The following is a 13,697-nucleotide window of genomic DNA, read 5'->3' as shown; positions in this document are numbered from 1 at the left end:
AGTACGGAGGAGTGGAATTGCTGGATCATATGGTAGCTCTATTTTTAATTTCTTGAGGAACCTCCATGCTGTTTTCCATAATGGCTGCACCAATTTACATTTCCAGCAACAGTGCATGAGGGCTCCATGTCCTCCACATCCTGGTCAACACTTGTTTTTCCTTTTTTATGATAGCCATTCTGACAGGTGTGAAGTGATATATCTCATTTTGGTTCTGATTTGCATTTCCCTTACGTTGAGCATCTTTTCATGTGCCTCTCAGCCATCTGTATGTCTTCTTTAGAAAAATACCTACTCAGGTCCTCTGCCCATTTTTAATCAGTGTTTTGATACTTTAATTTTTAAATAAGCTGTTCTAATTTAATGTCAAACAAACAATGGATAATAATAGGATTTGGCTAATTAAGTTAGATATAAATTACAGAGATTTTACTATATTTAGTATTGAAGTTGGTGAATGATTTAATTTTCCCAACTGCTATCTGATAAACTTTTATCAAATTTGTTGAAAGAATTATCTTTCATGACTCGGTATCAGCTATTTCTTCATTCTTTCGTTTCATTGATAATTGATTACCGAGAGTAGTATAATCTAAAGAGCGTTTCAAAAGAAAAAACTAAATAATATTGACTCCAGTTAATGATATGCATGCTGAAGTATTTAGGGGGGAGATATACTAATACCTATAATTTTTCTTTGAAATATATCAAACAAAAACTAGAGGGATTGACAGAGGGATGGACATATGGAATCATATGTGATAAAGCAAGCACAGTAAAATGCTAATAAGAGAATCTAGGTATTAGGTATATGGGTGATCATTGTAAAGTTCTTTTATCTTTGATGTATGAAAATTTTCATGATGTTGAAAATTAAGAAACAAAATAGTCTATGCATATGTATTATGAAAATGTCCCATTAGTTTAAAATAGCCTGCTAATATTAGTCTTTATAACTTGATATGCCTGTTAATATGCCATAATTTATTTAAATAGCCCAATTTTACAGGCTATATGAAGTATCACTATAGAAGCAAATTTTGAGAGTATTACACACACATATGCACATTAAATATAAGGGTTTGGGTGACTGCTCTTTAAACTGCAGTAGAATTTTATAGTCTAGTTTTTGTAAAATTATAGATCAAAATATTGATGAGGAATAGGTATCATCATATACACAGTTAAGCAAAGAGCTGTCACAAACTAAGTTAATTATAGATGGTAATTTATAATTAATAAAACAAAAAGAAAGGAAAGAAAACACTTGAGAAAGCCACAACTGTCTTAACAACACTGGCAAGAATTCTTTTAGAAAATCACCAGATATCCATCTCTGTATGCACATATGCTGGGATAATTTTGCAGTTATTGTATGACTCACAGATTTCTGATTTCCAAAATTTACTAACACTTAGGAGTTTACTAGCAAGCAGCTCTTCACACATATCGATGTCCAAAATCAAAAGGCTGGGAATTACTCATCTTAGTGGAAAGAGAATTAGGAGCCAGAGCCCTGCCTTCTAGCCTTACCTAGCTGTATGAGTTTAGGCAAGTCACTTAGCCTCATTACCCCATTTGTTCGTTTATTTTAAAAATTGTCTGCTACATTGACTGTGCCTACCTAAAGGCTGGTTATTTGTGGAATTAAGTAATAGAAAAGAGCTTTGAAAATATAAAAACTGTATAAAGTACCTAGCCAGACACAGGTTAGGTACTTTATACAGTTATCTCATTCAAGCCTTTGTAACAATGTATGTTTTGTAGTCATAGGCAATTGATGCTTGGTATTTGAGAGAAATATGTCTCAGCTGTTCAGAAATCCCCAAATTGGGACTTCCTGGGGGTCCAGTGGTAAAGAATCTGCCTTACAATGCAGGGGACGCAGGTTCGATCCCTGGTCAGGGAACTAAGATCCCATATGCTGCGGGGCAACTAAGCCCGCGTGCCACAACTACTGAGCTCGCGCACCTCAAGTAGACAGCCTGCGGGCCGCAAACTACAGCGCCCACGCGCTCTGGAACCCGCGCACCACAACTACAGAGCCCATGCACCCCTGGAGCCTGCACACCACAACTAGAGAAGAGAAAACCCACACGTCGCAACGAAAGATCCCACGTGCCGCAACTCAGACCTGACGCAGCCATAAATAAATAAATAAATCTTTTTAAAAAATCCCCCAATTAAGTGCTTCTGTATAACTTTATTTCTCCCATAAAAAAGAATGAGAATAGTTATTTTCTAGCTAAGAATTTTTGCTTCCTTAGGCCTTCTTTCTTCAATTAATATCCTGAGAGATGGCTTTGTTTTGGGAAGTCATTATTCACACACACAGAGTTTTATTATTTTTTAAAAATCACTTAAAATCTATTGCTTGACTCAGCAAAGATGTTGATGTTGGGTAGTCCACTAAACCTCCATCATTGGCTAATTAGTAATTTCTTTCCTCTGTTTATATAAGCAAGATTCAAAATCTTTAACATACCTACTGTAAAGCTAGTGGTTCAAGAAAAAATTGTAAATATATGAAGCTGTTACTTTTTCAGTGATGGCAGATAGACTTCAACTCAAGTGTCACTGGTTATTAGTGGCTCTCAGGAAGCTGTGTTGAGAAGGATTCAGAGACTGCATCTGAATTTATCATGAAGGAGTACCATGATCAGTTACTGATCCCAGCCTTGGGAATGGGAAGAGAGACCTAAAGATACAATACTGTCCTTGGTTTATAGTGTCTGATCATGTTACTCTCATGACAATTACATCACAATTATAAAATGACAGTTGCTTTTTAATACATTATTCAGGACCTTTAGTTCACAGGCTTAATCCATATTATCTGATGGTATCTTTACTCAAACTATTAACATAGTTTGTTCCTTTTGTATCTAATCTGAACCACAATATGAGTCCCTTCCTGATTTGTAAGTTTATTTCCCTTTGGTTTCAAATTAGGATTGATTACTACTTTTCAAATCCAAAGATTGTAAAATGAAGGAATTTGAAAGAGAAGTAAAAGTTAACAATGTCCAGTTTTATTTGGAATCTTATCCATATATGAAGTTTAAAAAAAAAATGCTAGAAATAATCTCTTGAGACCGTGTTCCATAGAGGGCTAAGATGTGTATATTTCTGTGTAGACGGAAGGGATTTCATTAAAAAGCTAAACATTTTCCACCAGACTAATTTGCCTTTTCTTCTTCTAGAAACCTGTGGATTTTTGTATCTAAGTTTACTGAGTTTGATGCAAGAAAATTACATAAATTATATAAGCATGCTATTAAAAAACGGCAGGAATCTCAGGTAAATTAATGCATCATTTTTTCTTTATGTTATTGAAACATTTTTCCTTACAGAAGAATTCAGTTAATAAATGTAGAAGGAATGAAGGAAATAGAAAATCTCACAATAAAAATTGTTGCAGGTAAGATCCTCCAAGGGAAGCTAAAATTAGTGGGCAAGAAAACAAGATATTGGCATAGTCTAAAAGTATCTCCTCCAAGATGTTTATTGATTACAAAGAGAAAAATAATAGCTCTGTAGAGGAGAAACCTGCCTCACACCACCTTAAACAAGCAATCAAAGTTAATGTCACCAGTAATAAGACATATTGACATCATGAAGCCCCTGCATTGTGTACTGAAAAAGGTACATCACTTCTGTGGAATTCCTGGCAAAAAAGCATCACTTCAATCCAATCATGAGAAAATATCAGATAAACCCCAATTGAGAAATACTCTATAAAATAGCTGTCTAGTATTCTTCAAAAGTATCAAGGTCATGGAAGACAAGAAAAACCTAAAGAGCTGTCCCAGTTTGGAGGAAACTAAGAAGACATGAAAACTGAGTGTAATGGAGTACCAGATTGGATTCTGGAGGAAAAGGATCTCAGTGGAAAAATGTGAAATCTGAATAAAGTCTGTAGTTCAGTTAATAGTACTGTACCAGTATTAATTACTTAGTTTTGATCATTATACCATGGTTATATAAGATATTAACAGTAGGAGAAGCTGGTAAAAAGCATATGGGGACCCTCAGTACTATTTTTGCAGCTTTTCTGTAAGTCTAAAATTATTTCAAAGTCAAACTTTTTAAAAAGTCATGGGACAAATAGTTTATGCTTTTAAAAAATATCTGCAAATATTACATTTATACATTCTAATATCTTGAGAACTTCTTTTAGCATAAGGATTTTCTGTATCCTGTTTTTTATAAGGGTGTTTGAAGCCACTTAAAAGATTCTTACACATGTGCATTTATTTTAGCAAAATAATGACCAGAACAGCAACTTGAATACTCAAGTGATTAGAAATCCAGGTAAGTAAGTCTTGCTAATTGTTTTGGAAAGTAAATTTTAAAATTGGGGGGGTTTTTTGGTGGGGTTTTAGATGATATATACCCATGTTATTATATCGAATCTAGTATCTTAATAATCCTTTTTAGCTTATTATTAACTTTCCCATAAATCAACCTATTACCACTTTCTAGAAATTATAGAATAATTGTTGAAATGAACATATTTTTAAAAAAACATTATTTGGAATAATAATGTATTCTTTCTGTGTAAGAGTCACAAAAGTATAGTCTAAGAAGGAAAAGGGCCTTATACTTTTCGGTTGTGATTTTTCACATTTCAGATTAAAGTAACCTATTTGTAAGCCTTAGTATGGCTTTTATAAAGCCATTTCTAAATGCTTTAACTGCCTGTATTTGAGAACCGGTTTTGTTAGTTGGAGTTGAAACAGGATTTCTTATAATCTAGCAGTGAAGTTACTTTTGTTTACCATGTATTTTTTTAAGTCATTAACAAAAGTTGGACACTTCTATCTAACAGATGTGGAAAGATTAAAAGAGAATACAAATCATGATGATAGCAGCAGGGACAGTTACTCATCTGATAGGCACTTATCTCAATATCATGATCATCATAAAGACCGACATCAGGGAGATTCTTATAAAAAGAGTGACTCTAGGAAAAGACCCTATTCTTCTTTTAGTAATGGTAAAGATCATCGTGATTGGGATCACTACAAGCAAGACAGCAGGTAAACTTGACAGTTTTAAAATTTTGCTTATTGATGTCTTCTTTATTTTATTTGCTGTATTTGACTTTATCGGCCAATTCAGTCTTCAGGTAATCAAAATAAGTCTTATGTAAGGTAAAGGTTTCGTTTGTAAATAAGAAAAACTGAAATATAGTTCTTTTGGTTAATATTAAGAGCTGAATTTCTCTATAAAAATGGATTTTTAATTATAAATTTAAGATCAAAGTATACAATAAGAAAAAGTTTAGGGAGTTCTATAAGTCATGGGATTCATTATTGGTGGTTTTGGAGAATATTGGCTCAAATACTCTTAAAAATATAGTAAGTAAGGTAAAATAAAAGATTGATGGACTGTGGCTGAAGTGAGGTGGTGGTGAATTCTACATTCTATTCCATTAAAAAAAAAACTCCTAATATTTGTGTGAGTAATTAATTTATGTGAAAACAATTCATTGAGGTTAAACTTGAAGCAATCTGAGATAGTCCTGAAATCAGGAAGTTTTCTCCATATATTATTATTTTTCTGAAGCCTTTAAGTAGTAAACAACTGTAATATAATAATATATTTTACTCCTTTGTTGGTAAGGGAATATTTTCATTATAGTGATCATTACTGTAAGCCAAACAAAAATACTGAGAAGGGTAAAAGTAAAGATCAGAAATAAGGAAGTTAGTAGGTTTTTTTGTATTTTAGTTGTGCTCACTGCAGTAATTTCTTCTGAGAAACACAGCCACATTATAAACATGTCAATTGTATAATGGCTCTTAAAATTAGAAAAAGGCACACAATGAAAAGGAAAAGCCATATTTGTAGTGGTAAATGTTTGTAATTTCACAGACTTACGTAACAATTTATTTTGTTTATAATAAGGACCTTTTGTGAACCAAAAACCATTAAATTATGTTTGGTGTATTTTATTTGAAAAGGCAAACATTTTAGAGATTACTTTTCATTAAACTGCCATAATTTTTTTAGCCAACTGCCACATTTATGTATGGAGTAAATTTCACAATGACTTATATATCAAGTCTTACTATATAAGTAATCAAATTAAGGAAGCTTTTAATAGGCATCACCAACCAATAAAAATTCTCTTTTACAAATTTATTTCATAGACTGTTTTAGAGGTTTTTATTTTTTTTCCTGCTTACAGGCTCATAAAAGGCTCTGATTTCAGGGGTATTTAGATTCATGTAGTTATCTTAATTCCAACTTTCAGATAGTTAAGATGTATTAAGACAAATGATGCATAGAATAAAAAGTAGCAACCAATCTAAAATGAGCATGAGAAATTAGATGCTACCTGAAGTGCTTTGTATGGTTTCACTTTAGTTTAATGAATGGAATAGTTTTTCCAAAGGCATGCAGAGATATTTCCAGTGATTTTTAAGCTCACTTATAAAGTTTTGTGATTAAACACTGAATTTGTATACAATTAAAAGTATGCTTTAAAGTAATTTTGTTTTATTTTTAATAAGATTTTGTTTATTTGGAAACATTTAATTAGCATTATTAATTTAACTAAAATTCCTAATTTCTCTTTTGTTAGATACTATAGTGATAGAGAGAAACACAGAAAACTGGATGATCACAGGAGTAGAGACCACAGGTCAAATTTGGAAGGAAGTTTAAAAGACAGAACTCATTCTGATCATCGTTCTCATTCAGATCATCGGTTGCATTCAGACCATCGGTCAAGTTCTGAATATACACACCATAAATCTTCCAGGGATTATAGGTATCACTCAGATTGGCAATTGGACCATAGAGCTTCCAGTAGTGGCTCTAGATCACCACTAGATCAGCGGTCTCCTTATGGCTCCAGATCTCCATTTGAACACTCAATTGAACACAGAAGTACACCTGAGCATACCTGGAGTAGTCGGAAAACATAACAAAAACTGATAGTGTCTTTCTGGACTTTTCTTTTAGCCATATATCATAAACCAACACAGTAATTGCCTTACATGACTTGAAAGATATAAACAGATCTTCTATCAGTAGCAGTATTGTTACTTCTTTCCAGGATGCAAGGTCTATTATCCCAACAGAAGAGAAAATATTTTTATATTTAAGGATTATGCTGCACTGTACTACAAATATTGTAGTACTTTTTCTTTTCTTTTTTAAAGAAATGGAAAATGTTTACTATTACAGGGACCTCAACACTGCCCTTCCATATAGGCTGGATAAAACTGTTTTTAAGTCAGTGGTTTTAGACTGACATCCATTTAAATTATGTTTGTATATGAACTTTACTCTGACCTGTGATCATGTTTCAGGAAGGAATGAAAGAGAGTTCTTTTCTTAATAAAGAAAACACACTCAAGGACTTTATTCACTTTCCAAAGCTACTTGTTTACATGTACACTGCGACCACCTTGCCGCTTTTCATCACAAGCTTGAATATTTAAATTCTGTACTTATATCTGTAAAATAGCCAGGAATTTCCTGTTTGTGATCTATTATTATGCCTTTTTACACACACAAACAATGGCTGTAAATTACTGTAAATGGATTAAACGAGCTTTCCTTACTTCCTTCCCCTTCTCAGGCTTTTTTTGACTGTTCCTTTCCCTACCAACTCAGGCCTTCTTATCATTTAAAAATATATATATCAGTGTAATAACACTTTTTAATAATTTGTCTTGATGGAGTCATTGTTTAGAATGTAAAAAAATGGGGAAAGGGGCCACTTAATTCCATTAGTCCTTTTTATATTGACTATTTTATTAGATACATGTTATTTCTTTCCTTTCCCTTTTTTAGTCAATATTGTGTAAGAAAATGGTGAGATGATAATGTAAAATCTAAACTGCATGCTCTGGAAACATTTTTTTCAGATGCATTTGGTTTAAAAGGGTAGGTGTATGAACACTTTCAGAATCCAAATGGCCAAAAGTTATTGTAAATCCATTTGTTTTCCTTTTCATGTGGGCAATAATGTCAAATGTGCTATGCAGCCAGGTAACATTTTAGATAAACTTGATTGACTTTTAATAAAAACTGTTACAATGCACACTGATTGTATATAAAAACCTTATATATGACAAATTAAATTTAAGAAAAAGGATATGTGGGCTCCTGTAATTTTCTGCTGCATTCTTATTCCCTCAAGCACTTAACTTTTTTTTTTTAAGTAGTAACATTTAGCTTCTAGAAAAGGATATTTTGATAAGCAGTTGAATATTGTTAATGTGTAGCACTACAGTTAAATCTATTTTGAAGAATATATGAATCTATGAAGTAAAATTTAGATCATAGAAATCTGTTGGACTCTTGATTTTCTGCAGATATTATTTTAGAATGCCTTATATTTATTTACAGATTTTTTAATTTTGTTATATTCAGTGGGAATTTTTTAATCATGTGGCATACATTCTTGGATGTGTGCTGTGATGTAACAAATTTGAACCTTAACTTTGACAAATATAAGTATATTGATATATTCCTATAATATTCTTAAATGTATCTTTTGATTAGCTGTGGGAGTAATGTACAGAAATTTGTCCATAGATGTATTTTTTAATATTTTCCTTTTATCCAATTAGGTCTAAAATTTACACTATGTGTAAAAAACAGAGCTTCTTTATCCCCCCCTGCCCACCCCCCCCCCCCAACCCCCCCGCCCAGAGTTACCCTGAATGTCTTTTCCTGGTATGTCAGATAACAAGAGGAATAACTCAAATTTTTAAACCTCTGATTATAATATAAAAGTGATAAAACAGTTTAGTGCTGGTACACATTTTTTAAGCTTTTTCACTTTTTTCCACTATTAGTATAAATGATTACTTTATTCTACAAGATAGCATTAATAAAAAATTATAATGCTTAATAAAATCATAATATTAACAGAGCAAACAAATCAGGGTTGGCATTTTTAATTTATCACTTTGTAGCTGGGACATTTGCATTATATCCTATTGTGAAAATTTCATAAAACAGTATTACATTTTTGAGACAATGGAATGGGCTCTAACTTTCTTAACAATGCTACGTTTAGTTGAATATTTCAGTCAACTAATAGCTGAGTTGAATGAAAAACCTAAAACTGTATGTAACATTTATTAATTGATGGAAAATATGTTCATTATTTTTAAGAATCAGCAATTATGTAGAAAAGGAACAAGCCATAAATTTTTTAAGACACATGGAGAAGAACATTAGTACATAGATATAACAGGAAAAATTCTCTATAAAATATGCTTAATTTTTGTCTTTTTACATGCTCATTCTGATCTGCCATTTTTATCCATTTGTGTTTAATTTTTTGAGAATGAGAGATTATGCATAGTATTGTACCAATTAACCCTCCACCTTAATAATACACAATAAATGATTCTTACTAAAAGCAATGGCCTGTTTGCGTATAAAGAAAATATTCTTTGCTTAGGGTATGTTAGAAGATAATTTTCAGACTGGAAAACTGTGGAAAATGAGGGTGAATGATTCATTCATTAACTTCACAGTGAGTGGGCTTAATAAAATTAGGACCTTAAAGTTGCATAAAACATAGATTACATATGTAATTTCCCTTTTGTGATCTGTTTTGGAGGTTAAATAAAGTTTTGTGTAGATTATAGGCTGGTTTACACAGATTTCATTTCCTTGAAATTTATCAAGAGTATGCACAAAGGGTAAATGGCATAATTCTGTCTTCGCACCACATTACTGTTTCTGACTAGAAAATGATCATTGGACTATAAATAACTTTATGAGGGTTTTTAAGGTGGGGGGATTTGAAAAAGCAACTAATCATTAAACATAGGATTTTTTTCCTAGACTTTCCCAGCTTCATCTGAAAGTTAAAGGTAAACTGCTTAATGTGGCTTAACTGTTAAAATTTTGAGTAGTTCATTACTTAGCAAATAATGCAAAAAAAATTTTTTAATGTTTCTGAATTGATACATTCAAGCATATTAACATAGATACCTCTATCAAACAGATTATTTACATTCAAGACTCAATTCAAAAATACAAATAAAACCTATTACATATTCAGCACTTTATGCAAGATTGATGGATGGAACTGTTTAAAAGGAAGCAACTAGGCAATAGTGCAACAACAAAAATATCAAGACAGTGTCAAAACTTCTGTGTTCTGTGTTAAATTCTTAAGGCATTTACTTTTAGACATTTAAAAGAAAATAATTCAATTGAAATTACATTTTCTCCTGGAAATGACTATATATTGATAGTGAGTGATTTTGCATAATGCTTTACGCTAATTTTGTTTCTTTTTTCTTTTTTTTTAGCACCTACCTAATAGGTAGATTTTATTACAGAAAATCTTTGGATTCTTTATAAAGAAAGACCTAGATTTAGGAAATAGTACCTATGTTAAATAATGAAAGATGAGATTACTTGGTAAAGTAGAATTTTAAAAATACTTTTCATATTTTTTTCAAGTATCTATACAAGTTCTCCAGTGGGGCTTCATGTGCCAGATTTTCTATTGTAAAAGGCCATTAGCCATCTTGTTCTTAAGTTAAAAAAAAAAAAAAAAAAAACCCAACCTTTACTTGAAATGGGATTGGTAGTTCAAGCTCCCAAATGAAGGAGATGCTTAGTTTAATTCCAAATTCTATTCTACATTTGAGTTTTGATCTAAATATTAAATTGAAGAGGTATAAACAGTTTCAAGAAGCTCCCCAGCTTATAATGATTCTATTAAATGAGCTAAGGATAATCGATTGTATTGATGACATACATACTTCACATGCAGAAATGTGGGTTGCATTGTAATTTCATTATTGTAGGCTGCCATTAGGTTTCCAATCTGTAGAATGAGCTATGGAATTGAATTGGCACTTACTGCTTTATTCTCTTTTTACTTTTAAAACCTTTGCTTTGTCTGTGGTGTTGTGCAGTTTCACTGTGCTAAGTCTAGGTGTGGTTTTATTATTTATTTGTTCACAATTTGCCTCTTGTCCAGTTCTTTTTACTTTTTGGAATTCCTATGGTGTTGCTAGCATACGACTTTTGAATTTCTTTTCTCTGTCTCAACAGCTTTACTGTTTTTCCTTCTTCCATTTCTGTGCTGAGTATCTTCAGCTTCAACCACTCCCCATGAAGTCATCTCCACTTAGATATCTAATAGATACCTAATTTTAAAATAGTAAAACTTGATTCAACTCTTCTCCATCACTGACAGTTAAAAGAAAAAAAAACAACTTCCAAATGTTCCATAATTTTTGATGAATGGACTCAGCATTCACAGCTCTCTAATCTATGACACTTTCCCCCTAGCTATTTCTGTTTGTTTTGCCTCACTCATGTTACTTCCATTGTTTTTAGAATACACCCGAGAATACTCTTGGGTCTTTGGATTGTTGTTTCCTCTATTAAGAATATTTTTATCCCTGATTTGCAGAAAACTTGTTCCCTCACCTAATTCAGGTCTCAGCTCAAATGTCATCTCAGGTCTCAGCTCAAATGTCATCTCAGGTCTCCAAATTAGTACCCTGCCCTTATTTTTACATTCCTTATCTTGCTTTCTCTTCTAACGCTTAACCATTACTTGACTTTATTATTATTATTATTTTCATTTGTCATTGTCTCTTCACTAGAATGTAGTTCCAGTAGGGCAGGGCCTTTATTTTGTTCACTGCTGTATCCCCAGCACCTAAAACAGTGCCTCACACATCAGTTGTGTTTTTTTCATTATTTTGATGTCTCCCAGAAATGCTATGTTCCATAAATGGCTAGCATTACCAAACTTTTCTTTCTTGTCATTGTTACGTGATCTGTTAGTATTATTGGAAACTTTAGTATGTATGCCTTATCAGCATCTCTATTACTAGAGTGTGTTTACTATCTTCCAGTTTTTAAACCTGACTAATAAATCACCTGAGACACTTGAGAAATAGAGAAACAACTAAGTGTCATTTCCATAAATTGAAATTGGCAGAGAGGGGCCCAAGTAATATTTTTAGGGATTTTAATATTTATTGACTTGAATAATAGAGGTTAATTCCACTGTTATAAATAATATGCATGTGCTTACATATAAATGAAAAATTGGTTTCTGTTATTTATGGCTACTTAAGAAATTTAATGATACTTTGTGAAAAGATTCAGAGATGTGGTATGTAGGTGGAAAATACAAAACATTTTGATTTGTCTATTTTATTTATCTTTTGAGAGGAAATATGTTTTTAGATGGCATGCCACTATCTTTTCCTACTCACAAGTAAAGAACACAACTTGTAAAGACACTATAATGCAAGAGAAATAGGTTGCATTTGCAATATTTTTCAGGTGAAATAGCAAAAATCCCCTCCTTTTTATTACTGAGTAGCATTTCTCGTATTGGATGTACTACAGTTTGTTTCTAACCATTCACCAACTGGGTTTCCAGTCTTTGGGTTATGAATAAAGATGCTATAAACATTTCATGTAAGGGTCTCTGGATAGACATATTCTCATTTTTCTTTGGTAAATACCTTGGAGTGGGATTGCTGGGTGGTATGGTAAATCATATGTTTTACTTTATAAAAAACTGCCAAACCATTTTCCAAAGTGGATGTACCATTTTATGTTCCCACCAGATACAGATGAGAGTTCTTATTACTCTCTACTCGTGAGCATTTAGCATTTTAGCCATTCTGATAAGTGTGCAGTGGTAACTTAATTTGTGTTTCCCTAGTGACTAGTGATAACATCTTTTAGTTTATTTATTTGCCATCCTTATATCTTTGGTAAAGTATCTGTTCACACTTTTTCCAACTTTATAAAACAGAATTGTTGATACAAGTCATCTATCAGATAAGCTGCAAAGATTTTCTCCTACTCTATGGCTTGTGTTTTCATTTTCTTAACAGTCTCTTTTGAAATGCAGAATTTAAAAAATTTTGATAAAGTCCAGTTTATCCATTTTTTTCTCTTACGATTCATTCTTTGTGTGTAGAAATCTTTGCCTAACTTGAGGTCACAAAGATTTTTTTCTCCTATGATTTCTTCTAGAAGGATTATACTTTTAGGAACTGCTTTTAAGTCTACGGTTCATTTCAAGTTGATTTTTGTATGTAGTATGAGATATGGATCAAAACTGCATGTGGGGGTGGGTTTTTCATATTTTGTTTTTGGAATATGTATATCCCATTTTTCCAGCACCATTTATTGAAAAGACTGTCCTCTTCCACTGAATTTTTATTTCACCTTGTTGAAAATCAGTTGTCCATATACATGTGGGTCTGTTTCTGGGCTCCCTATTCTGGCCTATTTATATTTCTGCCCTTATGCTAACACCACACTATCTTGATTACTGTACTTTATAGTAAATCATGAAATCAAGTGGTATGAATTCTAAATTTTGTTCTTTTTCAAAATTGTTTTGGCATTCTAAATTCGTTTGCTTCGTTTGCTTTTTCACGTACATTTTAGGATTAACTTCTCAATTTCTACCAAAAAGCCTGCTGGGATCTTTATTGAGATTATATTAAATCTATAATCAATTTGGAGAATATTGACAATTTAACAATATTGAGACTTCTGACTTATGAACCCAGTATATATGTCTGTTGTTAGGTCTTTAATTTCATCAGGTGCTGTGGTTTTTCAGTGTACAAATCTTACACATATATTGTTAAATTTACCCCTTAGTAGTTCATATTTTTCTACTATTATGTTTTTTTAAATTTCAATTTTTAAGT

At 32.1% G+C, this 13,697-nt stretch overlaps 1 protein-coding gene across 4 annotated transcripts in view; it reads left to right on the top strand.

The window, feature by feature from the left end:
- The window catches only part of CHD1 (chromodomain helicase DNA binding protein 1), a 76,681-nt gene extending 68,459 nt beyond the window's left edge, over nucleotides 1–8,222 (top strand). The window contains exons 34-37 of one of the 4 annotated variants that reach the window (XM_059916823.1): nucleotides 3,204–3,300; nucleotides 4,263–4,314; nucleotides 4,832–5,042; nucleotides 6,593–8,222. In XM_059916823.1, coding sequence (XP_059772806.1) covers nucleotides 3,204–3,300; nucleotides 4,263–4,314; nucleotides 4,832–5,042; nucleotides 6,593–6,938 — 706 coding nt within the window. In that variant the 3' untranslated portion in view covers nucleotides 6,939–8,222. The remainder of the gene's footprint in view (nucleotides 1–3,203; nucleotides 3,301–4,262; nucleotides 4,315–4,831; nucleotides 5,043–6,592) is intronic. The other 3 variants (XM_059916824.1, XM_059916825.1, XM_059916826.1) reach the window with 3 other exon arrangements.
- The last annotated feature ends 5,475 nt before the right edge of the window (nucleotides 8,223–13,697 follow it).

Source organism: Balaenoptera ricei, chromosome 3, assembly GCF_028023285.1.
Source record: "Balaenoptera ricei isolate mBalRic1 chromosome 3, mBalRic1.hap2, whole genome shotgun sequence".
Classification (NCBI taxonomy): Eukaryota; Metazoa; Chordata; class Mammalia; order Artiodactyla; family Balaenopteridae; genus Balaenoptera; species Balaenoptera ricei.
This window is presented reverse-complemented; position numbering and strand designations above follow the sequence as displayed.